The 17,651-nt window shown below is 37.8% G+C and overlaps 1 protein-coding gene and 1 long non-coding RNA gene across 12 annotated transcripts in view; one reads left to right on the top strand and one right to left on the bottom strand.

The window, feature by feature from the left end:
• Positions 1-9,026, bottom strand: part of LOC143860085 (SUMO-activating enzyme subunit 1B-1-like) — a 26,019-nt gene extending 16,993 nt beyond the window's left edge. The window contains exons 1-3 of one of the 3 annotated variants that reach the window (XM_077370600.1): positions 8,171-9,026; positions 2,993-3,088; positions 2,609-2,660 (exon numbers count right to left, since the gene is read on the bottom strand). In XM_077370600.1, the coding sequence (XP_077226715.1) occupies positions 2,609-2,660; positions 2,993-3,075 (135 nt within the window). In that variant the 5' untranslated portion in view covers positions 3,076-3,088; positions 8,171-9,026. Of the gene's footprint in view, positions 1-2,608; positions 2,661-2,992; positions 3,092-7,194; positions 7,349-8,170 lie in introns of those variants that run through there. The other 2 variants (XM_077370597.1, XM_077370599.1) reach the window with 2 other exon arrangements.
• LOC143860086 (uncharacterized) lies at positions 8,454-17,651 on the top strand. Of its 9 annotated transcripts, XR_013239579.1 has the most exons (6): positions 9,946-10,891; positions 11,590-11,644; positions 11,756-11,845; positions 11,991-12,122; positions 14,577-14,658; positions 17,280-17,651. It is a non-coding gene; the product is annotated as an uncharacterized LOC143860086 (long non-coding RNA). The 9 variants fall into 9 exon arrangements; XR_013239580.1 differs by lacking the exon at positions 14,577-14,658 and having other exon boundaries at positions 9,945-10,891; positions 17,280-17,650; XR_013239578.1 differs by lacking the exon at positions 17,280-17,651 and having other exon boundaries at positions 14,577-16,957.

Genomic DNA, 17,651 nt, shown 5'->3' with positions numbered 1-17,651 from the left:
TTACAAACATCTACAAGCATGTGACCAGATGGCTATGATTACTAGCATGGGAAATTGCGCCCCATCGGGCATTGGAGGTATTTTAAGAGATGAACATGGGGAAGTAAAATGGGCATTCTTGGGTAGCATGTGACCAGATGGCTATGATTACTAGCATGGGAAATTGCGCCCCATCGGGCATTGGAGGTATTTTAAGAGACGAACATGGGGAAGTAAAATGGGCATTCTTGGGTAGCATGTGACCAGATGGCTATGATTACTAGCATGGGAAATTGCGCCCCATCGGGCATTGGAGGTATTTTAGGAGATGAACATGGGGAAGTAAAATGGGCATTCTTGGGTCCTATTGGTGTGTAAGATGAAAATGAAGCGGAAGTTCGAGCCATACACTAGGGATTCAAGTTGCTTAAGAATGAAGATTCAAAACAAGGTGGTCATTGAAGGGGACTCACTAAATGTGATCAGATGGCTTAAAGGATCACATCCTGTTCCTTGGAGGTTTGCCCTATTTTTTGATGAAATCCAAGACAGGATTGGGATGGTACCAATATCCTTTACCCACATTAGACGCTCGGCTAATGGCGAGGCGGACATATTAGCTAGAGAGGGTGTCTCTAAGGAGGCTATGGAACTTTATGATTTTATTCCTCCCTGAGAGATCTGTAGTATCATTTTCTCATATTTCTCGTCTATCATTTTTGTTCCTAGCTTTTGTGTGTTTTGTTTTTTGTAATTGCAGGATCCCCTCGGTCTCATTTTCCTATTAATAGAATCATCTTTAGTTACCATTCAAAAAAAAATCTACTCCCATGACTTAACTATAACCCATAATTTTTGGTGAAAAGGGTAAATAGTGATAAGCATAATACATTTGAGCAAGTAGTGATGGAGAAGCTTTGCAACTATTGAAAACTACTGGTCAATAAATTTGACTGAAATAGCCATTCCCGTGAAATCAATTAATAACTTGTGTCCCTGCGTTTTAGAATATGATGGCTGTCAAGCATCTCATGTTTGTGCATCCCTCTCTTATTGTTCCTTCACACAAATCATTATTGATTCATTTCTTAAAAAATGAGATACAAACAATATAATATTGCTACAGACGGACAGAGTTTTCAGAGTGGATGATATTTTCTTTCCTGACCCCACTTATCATTCAGGTCAGTTTCTTTTAGTAGACATTTTGGATTTCCTATCTTAAATTAAAGTTGTATAATCTACAAGGGCAAAAAAAGAAAACAATATATCATCTTACATTTACCATAAGCATTGGAACCATTAGCCCCTTTCCAAAATTGATTGGCAGTAAACTAGTGATCATATGAGGATTGGAATAGCTATGAAGAAGCTGGGACTCTCGGTAATTATAAAAGTCCCGAGTTTTTAGAGAACTAGGCATTGTCACCACTCAAACTCTAATAAGTGACATCCTAAAATTGTGTGATTATTTGCTATAGCTTACATCTTGTTATGACTTCAATAAATTGTTCTTATTTATTCTTTTAGATGTTCCTTTTAAGGTGGCATATGTTGGACTCATTATCGACCATCACATCCTAATGGCAATTAATCTTCATTTCTTCGTAAGTATATGAAGTACCTTTTTCTTCTAGGTTAATGAATGATTGGAATGGAAAGATAATAAAGTTAAGGGAGCTGATATTGCCACGGACTAATTTTGGTCTGTCATCCATCTCTTTCACGTAGAATCTTTTCATTGGCTTATGCAAGTTACGATGAATTATTAGGATGAAATGAGGAAAAAATGGTGTTCACTATTAAAAAAAAATATGTGCTAAAAACATTTCAATAATTTTAATTTAATAGATGTTTAAACAAGAAGGTGTTGTGTCTCATAAATGTACACTGGGAATTTTGTGTTTACAGCTTCCGCAAGAACACCTACATGGTTCGTCCGATTATGGGGCTAACTGGCATATAGCCCACTTGAAAGTTACCTCCAATATTCCAAAGGTGGCAAATCCCACTGGAATGTAGCCCTATAAAGACCGTAAGAACATGATAAATGAGTCCTTTGTCGTTCCCAAACGCACGTATGTGAAAAAACAATGGCAATAAAATATAATTAAGGGACGTGAAAATGGGAGACAAGCAATACAGTGAAGGGGAGGAAATCTCAACTTATCTATCAAGGAAATGAAATACCAAGTAGAAGCGGTGCCCGTGTATGTGGGAAGTGTAGAATGTGGATAACCAAAGTAAGAGACATGCCATTCAGTCTATGATTGTGGCTTGCATTAAACAAGTGGTTCATCAAGGGTTAAGCCGTGTTTTCTTAGAATTTAGAAAGCATGGGTTGAAACTTGAGGTCTCTAATTTGATTCCAAATTTTCAACTCACCCAACAGAAAACAAAAATCAACAAAAAGAAAAGGGAGCTGGTATAACTGCCCACTGGTTTAGGTACTTTATAAATTTTCATTGCTTTATACTTCTTGTGATAAATATTTGGCAATTTATAAATATTCTGATGTGTCTTTTACCATTTTACGCAAATTGTGCATTAATTGATTATCACTTGAAAGTGGGAGAAGTCAGAGACAGAAGGGGGAGGAGCTATTTTAATGTTGTAACATTGTAAGTACCTCAGCAATCGTGCCCTTCATTCCACAGACCAGGATATGGGACTTGCTTAGCCTGAAAATGAATAGCAGTCATAATTAGGATACACGGAAAATGAGATTAGCATTCTAAAGGAACAAATAGAGCCTGAAAAGAAAATAAAGGGCTGAAAAAGAACATATATCATCAAACCAATAAACTAAATTTGCTTTCATGCTTCAATATGCACGAGAGAGAACTCAATGTGGTTAAAATGGAAAACCACCAGCTAAGAAGCCATTGAACTAATCTCAAGTGCAACGATCAATGAAATAAGTTTATTATCCCCAATAGAAAGGCCCGTGGCACCTCTGTACGTAAAAATGCATATGCCAAACAATCTCAAATATAGGAAAGCAAACAAATACCTCCTTTGTGCATCAACTCCCCATACACGAATTTGGCGATCGTACAGTGCAGTTTCCTGTGCCGTCAACTCCTCACCATCCATTTTAATCTGCAACCTGCTTCAAAAGAAGCACTAAGGTGAGATGAAATGTATCACTAAAAGAAACAAGCAAAAAGTAACAACGTTAACTACTTATTTGTTGATAATCCCATTAAGAAATTACTAAATTTATTATAGAATAATCAGGAGGAATATGAAGGTTTGACAACCATATAAGTGGAATGCCTGTAAGCTGATTGAGACTGTCCACATCCAAGACCCACCACGGTTGGACCAGGGCCCAAAAATAGCACCCACAGGACGATCAGAATTCTCATGAGCGATGGTTTATTGCAATGGAATTTTTTCCCCTATGAAATCAAAGGATCACTCAATCAAGGGGAAATTAATGTCATTTGAAAGGTGGTGATTTACAAGGTCTTTGTCATGATTTTATTAACATTTTAGATATAATTTGAGAGGTGTTTGAAGGGTTTTCTAGAATTTCATAATCTGATCGATGCCTCTTCGAAGAGGAGAAGCCCATATCTGGATCTTTTTATATGTCCTTTCATGCTTGATGTCTCTTAAAAGAGGAATCAAGGCTTACTGGGCTGTTTTCATATGGGAAAAATTATAGATACCGTCTCATCTTGTCTGATTGTTGTAGACCAAAGAGCTGTGGGTTCTCCTTTTAGGCCACTTGTGGACATCAAATATTTGTCCGTGCAAAATTACAAAATTGCCTCATTTTCTTAAGTGGGCCCTACAGCCCTAAACAGGGGTCAAAATGTAAATGGTCCTACTTGAGCCCAAATGGGAGGCCTACTAAGTGGCAAGCCCAAGGGCCACCAATTCGAGTACAACCCATGATCACCAAATCCAAAAGAGGCAGTGGGACCCACAACCACTCACACCACTATGCAAAGTGGTTGTGGGTAGTTATTACTTGAGGAAGGAGTATAAAAAGACATTTTCTTCTCATTTTTAAAGGAGAGAGCACAAAAGGCAAGCAAAAGAAAACAAAAAAAGGAAAAGAAAGAAGCAAAAAGGATCTAAGAGAAAACAAATCAAGAGAAGAAAAACTCTCTGTCCAACCAAGCAATCAAGTACTTGAAGAAATTCTCCGCGAAGATCAAGCCACCACAAAGGCCCTTCATTGGAGTAAATTCGCACATCTTCACAGCCGACAAAGCGTGAAGCCCGGAGTGAAGTTCGCACATCTTCAAACATCAAAGAATGAAAATCACGCTACGAAAGCCTTTGTCTTCAATACACAGATCGTTGTCTTCACAATTTGATCATTAATCGGAGGATTGTAGAAAGTTGTACCACATTTTTCATTTAATTACAAATTTCTCTGTAATTTGTCTCCGAATTTTGTGTTAGTGAATTTACGCGAAATTTGTTGTTGACACCACCTTACTGTGGTTTTGTGGTTTTCTGCCATTTTTTTATGGATTTTCGAGGTTAATGATATTTCGGTGCTATAGAATGCTGTTGGAATATCGTTGTGCTACTTTGATGTCTTTGGAATGCATACAAAAGGTAAGCAGGTGCAAAAGAAGTGTTCGAATGACAGTTTTTGGTTTCTTTACTCCACTGGGATTTGCCTGAAGAAATGATATCCAGCAGAGCTCTGTGAACAAACATGCATGAGACTAATGGAAGTTTAGATTACAACTGTTCGATTAGACAGATCTAATTATCTTGGGTGGTCTTAGTCTGCCAAAATGTTTATGGGAAGAAGATCCAAGATTCGATGCATGAATGAGAAATCAAAGAATCTACAGAGCATGATCCAAAGTCCCAAACTATGAAAGATGGTTATCAGAAAACGTTACAATGATTTCATGGTTGTTACATTTGGTGCAACTGAGATTAAATAGGGAACTATTTCATATAAGAAGTGGGATGTTTGGGCCAAAATAGCAAAAGCATAATCCTCTGCACAGGATATTGCATCAAGACGTAGTGTATCTTTAACAAGGAAAGATGTTAGTAGAAGAATATTGTGGTATTTTAAGGAGAGAATGTAAAGGGTTGGGCCATTACCAACCCATTCCTCCATTAGTTAAATATATCAAAAAAGCAAAATGGTCAAAGAAGAATTTTAGAATTCCTAACAGGATTGAACTAGATCATGAGTTACACAGGGTTCAAGTACTCTGAGAGGATGCTCTTCCACTGCTTGATTCAATATATAACTATACTTGTGGTGAGACCAAGCGAAAAGCCCCCACGACACACCATGTGCTACTATCCTTAAAGCTTGGCCTTGGTTACTAATTCAAGAGTTGGTGGTAGTAGCAACAAGGGTAATGGTGTGGAACATGAGACAAGAAAGATGAGTTGAAGTGTACCCATTGTGGAACTGGAAAGGAAAGGCACACCAAAGAGGTGTGTTAGGATTCCCAAACCCACTTGCAAATGTATCTGAGGGTTTCTAATGTCCATGATTCTATCTTTCAGGGGGGAGCCTTCTCATGAGACTGCCAGTGGTACTTATATTGACTAACCAATATCCACAATGGACCTTAGGGCATGAGGCTATAGATCGTAGAGATCAAATTATTGATGATATATACCAATGCCTTATAGCTTTAATAGGCCATCTCATTATAGATCCACTATTGAGCAGTCAACTATCTATCTTCCACTCACCATGCATCTCCGTCATCTCCTTCCAGCTCCTTCCTAGACAATTGATTCAGGAGCCTCTGATCACATGAGGTAAAAGAGATGATTTCTCTTATGTTTTACTATGTAACACGATAGTAGTAAAATATCACATGGATCCTTTTCTTCTATCTATGGGAAAGAAACTTTGAAGGTTTCTTCTTCTTTACCAAAACGTAGGATGATCATCATCAATTAAATCCCTCAAATCCAACTAATCCATCTATTCTTTTGTTGATTTTTGTTCCAATGTTTTTTTTTTCTCCTCCAGCTTATTCATCGCCTTGTCCAAGGGTAAATGTTTTTGCTTGGATGTGAAATGCTTCTTCTCATAGTTGTTGGGAGTCGGGTAGAACTCAACCTTAAATGCTAGCCATCAAGGGGAGGGTGCCCGAGTCCTTATAAGTAAGGGTGCCACTTGGGTCGGGCTCAACCCAAACTCAAACCCATTTTGGCTCGAGTTGGGTTGGCATTTCCTCGGGTTGGGTTGGGTTGGGAAAAGCCAACCCAGTTTAATTTTGGGATGGGTTAGGGTTGAGGCCTTGGCAACCCGACCCGACCGGAACCTGACCTCCATCCTCTAATTTTATCTTGATTTTCTTTGGGTTATTGTATTTTTCTGTTTGGCCCCAGGTGAACCTGAACCAACCCGACACAATTTCAGGTTAGATAGGTTGGGTAAGGGTTGAGAGATTTAGAGTTGGGTTGGGTTAGGGTTGACCATCCTCAACCCTAGTACCGAGTTGGATTCGGTTAGGGTTGAGGGAATGCTATCTCAAGTTGGGTTAGTGTTGGCCTCGACCCGATCCAACCCGACCTGAGTTGCACCCATACTTATAAGCCCTTCCACATCCATCACTTTTCCGATGCCGAATCTTTGCTTTCGCGTGGAACCCCAAACAATCTCCCCCTCCACACGGGATAAACATGTGATCTACGAGATCTTTCCCAAGGGATTTTCTCCATCCTTGAGCGTACACCAAAGTTACCACACCCCGGCTCTAATACCACTTGTTGGGACTCGGGTAGAACTCGCCCTTAAAAGCTATCGATTAAGGGGATGGTGCCCAAGTCCTAAGAAGCCCATCCACATCCATTCACTTTTCCGATGTGGGATCCTTGTTTTCACGTGGAACCCCCAACAGTAGTGCCCTTTAAGAAGAGATTACATAGCTCTTCCTCCTGGAGACTAAAGTTTGGTAAGCCAAAAAAAAAAAAAAAACCACCTACAACATAAACAGTCTACGCAATGTTGTTTACCAAATTAACTTCTCAATAATTACCAAAATCCCTAATCATCAAAATCAGCATATCATAACCCTAGATTTCAAAAATATATGACAAAAGATATCTAAAAACCTAAATCTCTCATCAATGTTTTGTTTGTTACCTCAAAAACCTGATGCGAAGCAAAATAAAATCCCAACTCTACGATTAAAAAGTAAAAACAAAGTGAAACAAAACAGAGATCAAAGGAAAAAACTAGGGTTAGAAGAAAGATACCTTCAGTTTCCTGTTTTGCCTCTCTTTCGGTGTGAAATGAGGAGTTTGATATGGTGTTTGGATTTTAAAGTGAGGGTTTGTGCTTTGTCTAATGATACACTAGTTCGAGAAAATGAGATGCCCAGTGATTGGCAAGTTTTTTATACTGGCACCCTTTTATGTTTTTGATATTGGCACCCTTCTTTTTATTTTAAGCTTGACCGTTGGAATTCCTCCAAGGAGTTAACGGTCAGGAATTTAAAATATAAAATCCTTCTTTCAACATATCCGTGATTTCTCTTTAGGCAATGTTTGTATTGAAATAAAAGCAATTCTGATGAATTTTTCTTTCCTTGTACAGTTTAGTGAAAAAAGCTAATATTAGGCTAATTTAGAGGGATATTATCAAAAATTGAATCTTCCGATAAGTGAAAATAGGAAATTGATGGGTTCTCTTAATTTAATAATGGTCTCTTTGTTTTACACCAGCCTAATTTGCTCTTAAAGTGGGTTTCAATTCCTGAAGAAGCTATTGGCAGCCAATTATAAAAAAAATGAAGAGTGACATTATCAAAACATGGGAGTGTGGATAATTTATTACCTTTGGTCTATCCTGCCTCTTGACCATCCAAACCCATCTTAGTTCTCTCATGGGTCAAGATGGCCGATAAACAAGGTTTAAAATTTCGGTTTCGGACCTTGAAATTTTAAATTTTCGGTCGAAATCTGATACCAAACCCGAAACTAATATTTTATTCAATATTAAATTTCGGTCGAAATTTCGGTGAAATATTAAATTAATATTTTTAAAAAAAGATTTTTTGGGTCAAATTTTGGAAAAACGGAAATTTAGAATTTCGGTCGAAATAAATGACCGTTTCGATTTTTACCCATTTCAGTGTCGGTCTCCACCGAAATTTCGGTCGAAATTTAAAACCATGCCAATAAAGAGCCAAAAATAGATACTTAAAATCAATATATAGTCAATAATCCTTACTATTCTAAAAGCGTAAACCCATGTATTTTCGTCAAACATCTTTTGCAAAAATTCCTTGTCCCTGCTTCAGAAAATCTTCCCATCAAGTCCCATTACTTGAGGGTATTTTCGCCATTTCCTTGCTACATTCCCCCTTGGTATCCATTTTCTCTAAAAGATAACCCACGCATCGAAATGAGACGAATTTCCTTGCCCCTGCTTAAGAAAATCTTCCCATCAAGTCCCATTACTTGAGGGTATTTTTGCCATTTCCTTGCCCATTGTTAACTCCGCCTTTATCTTTGACTTGGATTAGCTTCTCCCTCACTCGCACAGTGAAAATCCTTCCGTTTCTTTGCCCCTTTGTATTTCCATTTATACCCCTTAATCACCTTTCATAAATTATACTTCACCACGGCAATTCTGCCAATTTCACAAGGGCATCTATGGCATTTGCTTCCTTGGTATATCCGCCAGAAGGTGTGTCCGAGAAGAAGAAAAAACCAGAAGCCTTGCTCTACCTCTCAACAAGAAATCTATCTCAATCAAAATACGCTATCCACTTGCTTCTTCCCAAATCGACACCACTTCAATCGATCCTCCCTTTTGGGGCCAAAAAAATGCCGCGTGGTCTTCTCTGCATCTGGGGCTTTATGCAGGAAGTTCCCCCTCTGAGTCATTCTCCCTTCAAGCAAGAAACCTGGTATGTGAATTTATATTTATATTAAATCTTCTACAACCACTCCCTTCTACCTATATTTCTCATCTCTTTCATTTCTGCATTTCTTAGCCTTAGGTAAAGTCCTATCATGCATTTCTTTTTCTCAATTTTTTGTTCAATTTAGTGATCTAGGTGCCTCTGGTTTTCTGTGGGCTATCTGCTCCTACCTATTCTACTGTCATTTGATTAGATTTTTATGTGGGTATGAACTTACATATATTTGTATGGTGTTGCTTTGGTATGGGTTTTTATTAGTCTCTTGATGCCCACCATACATATTTCTTGATAGTGACCATGAAACTAAATTTTCTACCTTTTGTTTTTTTCCTGCATTTGTGAAGTTTTACTTCTTTTGGTTTTATTCTCACTTTCATTTTATTGGCAAGATAATGCTAGGCTACTGATAATGGCACTACCGTGCTTTGATAATACACCGACCCATCATCTCCTTTTGTTATTTAAAAAGCTGTCAAATGTTATTACAGTTCCCAAAATGCTCTGAGAAGCCATGAATATTGTTTTAAACAGATGAAAAATCTCAAAATTGTGGTGATATAATTTAACTAAGATCTGTCTAGAGAGATATGCCATTCAATATCTCTATGAAAAATTCATATCTGTATTTGACCTACGGAATAAATCAGATGGACCAATGTTTATTTCAGTTTTGATTTTAGAGTTGTGTTCTTTTTCTTTGATCTATCAGCGATGTTTTGAACATTTTGTTCTTTCTTTCTGTTTTGTAATTTGTTACAATTGAAGTATACATGTATTTTTGAAATGGGTATTGCGGCTGATAAGTGATTTTCTTTTTAATTGATCATATTTTTGAGTTATTGGGAAGTAAATAATTGGAAGTCTTTCCATACATTGTTACCTTGTTGCCATTCCATATGACATTTCGGTCCTAACTTGGAATGCTAGGTACCACTAGTTCGTATAGATGTATTGGTTCAGTCTTGATCTTACTTACCAGATGTCATTTGGTCTACTGTTTTATTTAAAATTTTGGTTATGGCCTGTTCCCTTTGTGAATATGAGGGTGAGTAGTTAATGGCCCATATGAGGGTGAGTAGTTAGTGGCCCGCCTTCTAAATGTTGGACCATTCCAATTAGAGACCATATAGATTGATTGCTGATTGAAAATTAGCAAGTTCTCATGTCAGGGTTAAAGTCTCTAAATTTACACAAATTTTGCTGGAGTGCTTTGTTGATGGCATCTTAACTTTTAATTTTTTAATTTTTTAATGCTTGTTCCCTCATGTGCATATGACTCAATTATCCTGCCGGATTTGTGCTCTTTTAGATGGTTCAGAATAACCTTTTTAAGTTGTATTAGGTTTTGATATGCCTTTTATTGACCAATAAAAAAAGAGAAGAAGAGGAAACAGAGTAAATTGTTTTGTAGATCAGTAAGCTATGTTGAAGGGTCTTAGACCTTGGATGGGCCATTTCTTGAGGAAATCAACAAAATGATATGGTTTTTGATTGATAACAGTTATGCTCCTTGAACAAGTGGATTGGATGAGATGAAAAAAAATTATGTACCACAGTTAGCTTCATATAAGAAACTACCTTATTACGTTATCCCCTTTTTCTTTCTTTGTTGTGGTTCTACGTTGTCTTTTTTTTAGGTGCGAGTATTAGTTCAATTCAGCTTTCTTGTGTTAGCTCATTTTCAGTCCAGCACTCATTTAAAATGTGCATATGAATTGAGTATTCTGTTACAAAAAAGACATGGTGAAGAGCTATGCTTACCAAAATTTGATAGAGCCTATCTTATTGGACTAACTTCTCCATTTACAAAAATACCAACAATAGGAACCACTCTCGACCCTCCATGAAAGAATGAAATGCCTTGGGAGACATTGAATGAACTCTCTTTGTAGTGGGCTGACTTGAAACCACATATCAGTCCAAAGATCAACATGCAAGTGGGAGTCATAAGTTTGAGTAAATTGACATTCCTGATCAAACGTAAAGAAAGAATAAAGGAAAGATTAAACTTCCTCCCAGATTTGGTACTAGATTTTCTACCTTTTGTTCTTTTCCTGCATATGTTTTCCAGCATTTGTGAAGTTTTCCTCCTTTTGGTTTTATTCTCATTTTCATTTTATTGGCACAACAATGCTAGGCTGCAGATATTGGCACAAACATGCTTTGATAATACACTAACTCATCATGTCCTTTGTTATTTAAAAAGCTGTCAAATGTTATTACAGTTCCCAAAATGCTCTGAGAAGCCATGAATGTTGTTTTAAACAGATGAAAATCTCGAAATTGTAGAGATATAATTTAACTAAGATCTGTCTAGAGAGATATGCCATTCAATATCTCTATTAAAAATTCAAATCTATATTTGATTTACGGAATAAATCAGAATTTCAGATGGACCACCTTGGATTCCAGATCATGACCATCAGATGAGATGAATCGAACTATCTAAAATGACCCAAGAATAAAAATATTCACAATGGGTTGTTTGAGACTTCTTGCTTCAAGCTGGTTTGAAATTTAAAAAGCAGGTTGTGCGTGCTTTTTATTAATTTATGTTTTTTATTAATCTATGAGAACTAATAATAGTTGATAAGACAGTGAACTGACACTCAACGCCATTTTACCAAGGTTCTTATAGTAGTTGGAATAAATTTGTAGTACCTGCATAGTGTATGCATCTTCTGCTCCAGCTGATGATTAAGTACTGGATAAATGGCTGCAGGTACGATCTGCCATACTAGATACATGGCTTCCGGAGCAGGTTGCATTTATTCAAAGTAAATATATGGATCATTTATCAGGCTTTTGAGATTTCTAATTCATGCCAATCAGCTGGTGTTATGTTATGAACACCAAGCTAATTCAATTTTCTTTCAGACTGCATTCAGCAATGGGAAATGAGAAGTCTAATATCTACTGGGAAGCAGAACTGCCTCCAAATATGACAGAGTTGGGATTGAAAACTTCATCCGTGCCAAGTAGGTTCTTTAGGGCGATCATTTTCCTTAAAACTCTGCTTTATGAGCCTCAATGTTTCTTTGATGCGTTTGCCTTATTAGACGAGTCGAGGTGTAAGAACACAGTTTGTAACTACATATTAGCTAATAAATGTGGAATTCTCAGGTATGAGGAGAAAAGGTGGACTCCAAGGAATCAGCCTTAATAAATGGTTGAGGTGACGCACTTGCAGAGAGAAGAAAAATTTTCCGAAAAAATGAAGCTCGGATTCACTTTTGATTTAGAGATGCATGAAAGGTAAAGAATATTCAAATCAGATTTTCTCCTTTTTGTTGGTCTTTAAACATTATAATTTCATGAGGAATGATAGATACAAGGGAGCCTGTGCATAAAGAGCCAAAAAAGGGCTCTTGATTGGATCCATGTCATCAAATGTAAATGATTTTACTTTTTCAACCGATTTTAAAATGTAACTGAAAATGACGTGGATCCAATCAAGAGCCCTTTTGATGCTCTTTATGCAAGGGCTCCCTTGTATCTATCATTGCCCTAATTTCATTACCTCCATTTTGTAAGATATTGTTTCTTGATTATGGTTCTTCAACTTCGAGTGTTCATCTTATAGACAAAGATTGTTTGCTTCTTTTTAATGACAAACTTCTCCATTCGTTCTCTCGGTACTAGCACGTTGCAACGCACGTGCACTTTTACTAGTCCATATTCAAGAGGGTGCAATTATACCAACACAAATGGACACAAAATGTCTGTGATAGACTGATCATCGTGTGTTTTCTTCTATGGTCCATATATGTTTTCATGAATTTTCCAAACGGGGCCTCAACGATTAATTCACTTGTGAAGAACATTGTTTTCGTTATGGGACATCACAAACCAGTCTCTTGTCCTTGATCCCTCTCTAAATATTGGATGATCCTAGACCTCGATCTGATCAACCATGAGGAAAAAATTCCCCTTTAAGATGTCTTTAATAGACGGTTGAGCCTCTAGCACTGGCTAGGACGCTAGGGCTTTGTTCTTTAACTCTGAGCTCAGAGATTCGATCCACAAAAAAAAAAAAAAAAAAAGGTCTTTAAGCCTAAAATTTTTGCATGCCTCAATATCGGGAATGAGATTTCCATTCAGGGTCTGACCTAGACACACTAGGTCGATATATAATGGCTTATGAGATCAATAGTTTCGATCACCAACCACACATACAACTTACACATGCCACTTGTACTAATTAATCATGATCTCCATAATTTGTTAAGACGTGTGATCATCTTGCAAGTCTCTCTCTTTTCTAAATTGAAATACAACAAAGATTGTAGGCTATCTTACCTCTGAATCAAAGGAATTAGAACCTGAACTCTTCTTGTAACAATGTGATCCTTGCACGACTTTCTGGGGGGTAACACGTCTAGTATTGCTTTGATGCCTACATTGATATGAACCATAAATAGAAATTAGAAAGGTTAAAGAAAAGAAAATTTAAGCAATGGCACACGGTCAGCCAGTCCTATTGAACTGTTAATATCATTGGACGGTACTGATCTTCTAGCTTTGCCATCTAATCAACGTGATACTCGAATGTATGGTTCAGATCACGCATGACATCATGTGGGTGAGGTAGAGATGAAGCTTCTCATGCACTTCTATTCTTGTAGTCATGGTTTTGCCAAAAGCATGAACTTACACCAAGTTTAAGGTGAATATATTATATACCTACGTAAAGCACTTACCTAACATATGGCCGAATTCGAAGCTCAATCCCCCCTTTGTTTTAATCATGGATCTTCCTCCATTTTTATTCTCTTCACCTTCCATCTTCTCCTATCCGTTCATTCTCCTCCACAATAGAGAAGAGGAAGAGACACTAATTCCATTAATTACTGAGAAAAATAGTGCCACCTTTTGGGCTTCACATGTTCTTGATAGGGCCCACTGATCAGACCGGATCACACGATTCAGGGCCCACTCTGGTCGACCCCACCTCGGTGAACCTAATCGTAGCCCCTTTATCCCATTAGGGTCTCGCAAAGAAAATTTAAACCGTTGATTTTTTTAGGCCTTTATATTATTGGTGAGTTGTTCACATTGATCTTGTTGGTGATTGTGTGGGACCTGCACTTTAGAGAACACCTAGATTGGATGACCCTAAACCCTTGATCTATCTACCATCATTGTACCCGCCACCATTCCAGGCCATGTAGGAAAAGCCCTCCCCACCAAATGATCCTAACCGTCCGATTGATGGAGATTTTCTTCAGCGAACATTTTGCAAGCTACCAATGAAAGGTTTGGATCACGTGTGTAGGGTGGAGATTCTTGGATTATTGGAAAAATGAACACATTTCTTCTTTCCCTACTACTTTTCTCTACTATCCTTTGGAATAGAAGTATAGAACCTATTAGGGCATAACTCATGGGTCCACCCTAGATTGATCTGAACCGTTCAACCGTTCACTTGATAGTCCTTGCTTTGGATATCCTAAAATCATGTTGATCATCCAATCATAACATCTATTAATGTGCACAACCATGTTTTAATAATTACACAAACCCAGCTTGTCTTTTCTTTTTTAATTGGCTTGTGAGAGCTTTTTGGGAACTGTAAGAACCTATGACAGTTCTTTAAATAAAAAATACAAGATGAGTTAGTGCAAATATCAAGACATGGTCGTGATGATATCATTTCTCAACAAAGCATAATTTTGGATATTGGTATTGCATGATTGGTTTGAATTTCAGGTTATAGAAGATCCAAAGCAAGGCTCATCACATCAAATCGGATGGTTCAGATCAATCTAAACGGTGGACCCACTATACTATAGTAAGCTTACCACATTATATTACAATAAGGTAGCACCCTACTAAAGCAATTAAAATAACAATCCTAAATAGATAGTGGCTTTCAGTCTCTTCAGTCTTCCCTAATACCCACTTTTTTGGGCCTATTTGGGCAAAAGTGGATGCGATCTGATCCGCTGGACCAACCAATGACCACAAGTCTTGCCCATTGCCGTTGATATCACCTTGATAGACTGATCCTAACCACTCGATCCATCAAAGCTCATTTTAGGGTTCTGCCAAGAAAAGCTAAATTATTTTTTGTAGCCCAATTTTCTTTTGGCCCGAGGGATTTTATTTATTTTTACTATGGGGCTACTCTCCCTAGCAGCCCCTGATCACCTTGCTAAATCAGGGACTTTGAGGGACTTTTTTTTTTAACTACGGGGTTACTCTCCCAATTAAAGTGAATCGGTAATTTTTATTATTATTATTGAATATAGTGATAATTTCTTCAAGAAAAAAAAAATCTTTTCGCCTGAGACTACAGGGTAGCCTTTTCCAGGTAGTCCTCTCCATAGGTCTCCTTCCATGACTCTAACACATGACGTGGTGGTTACTCTAATACCACATATTCTGTACCTAACCGATATGAGAAAGAGTTGATAGAACGTGTTAGGCTATGCCTTTTGAACCTGTCCCATACCTGGGCAAGCCCCCACTTGGGACCGTAACAACCACAATCCATGTTTGGCCCGCGAGGCAATGAATGAGGATTTAGAGGCCTCGTGAATACAGCCATAATTTCCTTGATCAGATTGAACAAACTTGATATCAATCGATCCAAGATTCCAAGGGTCTCTTTTTAATGAGCAAGGTGATAATGTGATAGTCGATCTCGATGTGTACAGTTATGGCGTAAAAAAAAGAAAAAAAGAATTAATAGTCGTGTAGAGTGCACTCATAAGACTCGGTGGTGATCATCAAAACATTAACGCATGTAAAGGAGGAGATTGTTGTTAGATAGATGTTCTTTTTCCCATGTAGTTTATCTTTGTTTGAAAATTAGGAAAATTTGAGAGACTTGCACAGTTGCACTTAGATGTTCATAGCTTGTAATGTGACAAGGACCAACCATCCAAACCATTACTTAAATGAAACTTAGAAATTTCTTCAATCAAAGGCGTATGCATTTATGTTTAAAATTTATTCAATAAAAAATTTCAATTCGAATCTTATACTATCTGTTGTTTCTTGGAAAGATCCTGCAGTTACAGTTAAACTTTTCAAGGCAGTCCAATAAATATTCCATCAAACTGTTGGCTAGAAAATCAATTCCACTTCATTTTCGGGTTTGATATTGGTTGTGAAATAAATGTCTTTGCAGAACCCCTCCATGTCAATGTAAGGAGAGAGGTGGGTTAATAACCCAGTTTTGATCCTCAAAATTTGAGGTTGCTTTTCTATGAAAATGGCTCGAGGAACTCCCTAAGATTTATTCATTTTCACATCCAGCAGCTAATTAAGCTAGATTGGAGTGGACCCAGCTCAGTTTGCTTGCAGACAACAGCATCTATTTATTTTTTTATCAAATACTTTTAAAACTAGCTAGGACAGCAGGACCCGCCTAACCTAGTTGGATTGGGACCTGACCCCCTACTGGTCAGGTCAAGATTTTCCCTTCCTCAATTAAAGCTGGCTCTTTCAAAGGGAAAAGTGGAGCACCTCAGGTAATGTTTGGTTGTGGATATTTACCTTGGAGAGTGGTGGTGTAAGTAGTCAACAAGGAGGAGACAAGCATGGGATTTACCTAGAAGAATAGTGGTATGTAGTGTTTGGTTGTCAACCTCGGAGTCGGGGAATAGTGGTAAGGGTGTCATCACCAATATATATATATATATATATATATATATAGAGAGAGAGAGAGAGAGAGAGAGAGAGCACCATTCCCAAGATATTCAAGCAAAAGTTCACCTTTATGGTTTCTGCAGTTTCCTGGTCGAGGGTATGCCCTGACCAGCCTCTCTGATACTTTAACAGGATGGGACTCCCGGTCCCCAATGTAACCTTAGTATCAATGAAAATTTGTCATCTTAAAAAAAAAAAAAAGATCCACCTTTATATTGTGGATTTTAGCTTGAATTTCATAGCGAGGGAAGAGTGAGACATATGACATGCAATGATTAACTATGAGACATCCCTGGCATTCTCTAGGGATTTTAATGTTATATTGGCAACCAAACAAGGTTGACCGCTTTCTTGCAGCTTTGATGAATGGGCGATATTTTTTCACATGCGCCCCCCCCCCCCCCCCAAAAAAAAAAAAAAGAGGTAGGATAATATGCCCCCCCTTTTAATGTGATTTCAATGCTATATTGGCAACAAAAAAGGTGGACAGCTTTCTTGCAGCTTTGATGAAGGTGAAGATTTTTTCACCCCACTGTAGGATAATGCACCCTCCTGTTAATGCGATTTGACGCCAAAAAGCGTGAAAGTCTGCACACAACTCACATTAAAAGGGGGCGCATTATCCTACGCGCGCCGGGTGCGTGGTTGGGAGAGGGGAGGGGGGGGGGGGGTGTTCGGTGTGAAAAAATCATCTCTCATTTCATAAGGAATTATCTTTTTCTTTGCCGCTGAGCACTCACTTTTTGTAATTGACAGCTTTCTTACAGTATTTTCAAGCCCTGGAATCTGGTTATTTGCTGACGTTTGGTGCATTTCTGTTTGAAAGTACAATGGAGGAAGAAAAGGGTTAGATGGTTTGGATCATATGATCTGGCCACTCACAAGAAGTGGATAATGGTGGAACACTTGAAGCTTGCTGTCCACATAGACATCCATTCATTAGAATGATTCTAACATATGAAACTTGAGCCCATTTTTAGTGGATTTTTTACATAATTAATCGATTCCCCTTTATGTTAATCAAGTTCTAGATCATATTGGAGTTGTCAATTGACTCCTTTGATTTGCTAACCATGATTGAAGAGCTTTTTAAGTGTATTTTAATTGCTGTAATGCATTACCTTTTCA

Source organism: Tasmannia lanceolata, unplaced genomic scaffold, assembly GCF_043159265.1.
Source record: "Tasmannia lanceolata isolate RefF3 unplaced genomic scaffold, GAP_Taslan_0.1 ptg000037l, whole genome shotgun sequence".
NCBI classification, from domain to species: Eukaryota; Viridiplantae; Streptophyta; class Magnoliopsida; order Canellales; family Winteraceae; genus Tasmannia; species Tasmannia lanceolata.
The sequence above is the reverse complement of the archived record's forward strand: the minus strand, read 5'-3'. Positions and strand labels throughout refer to the sequence as shown.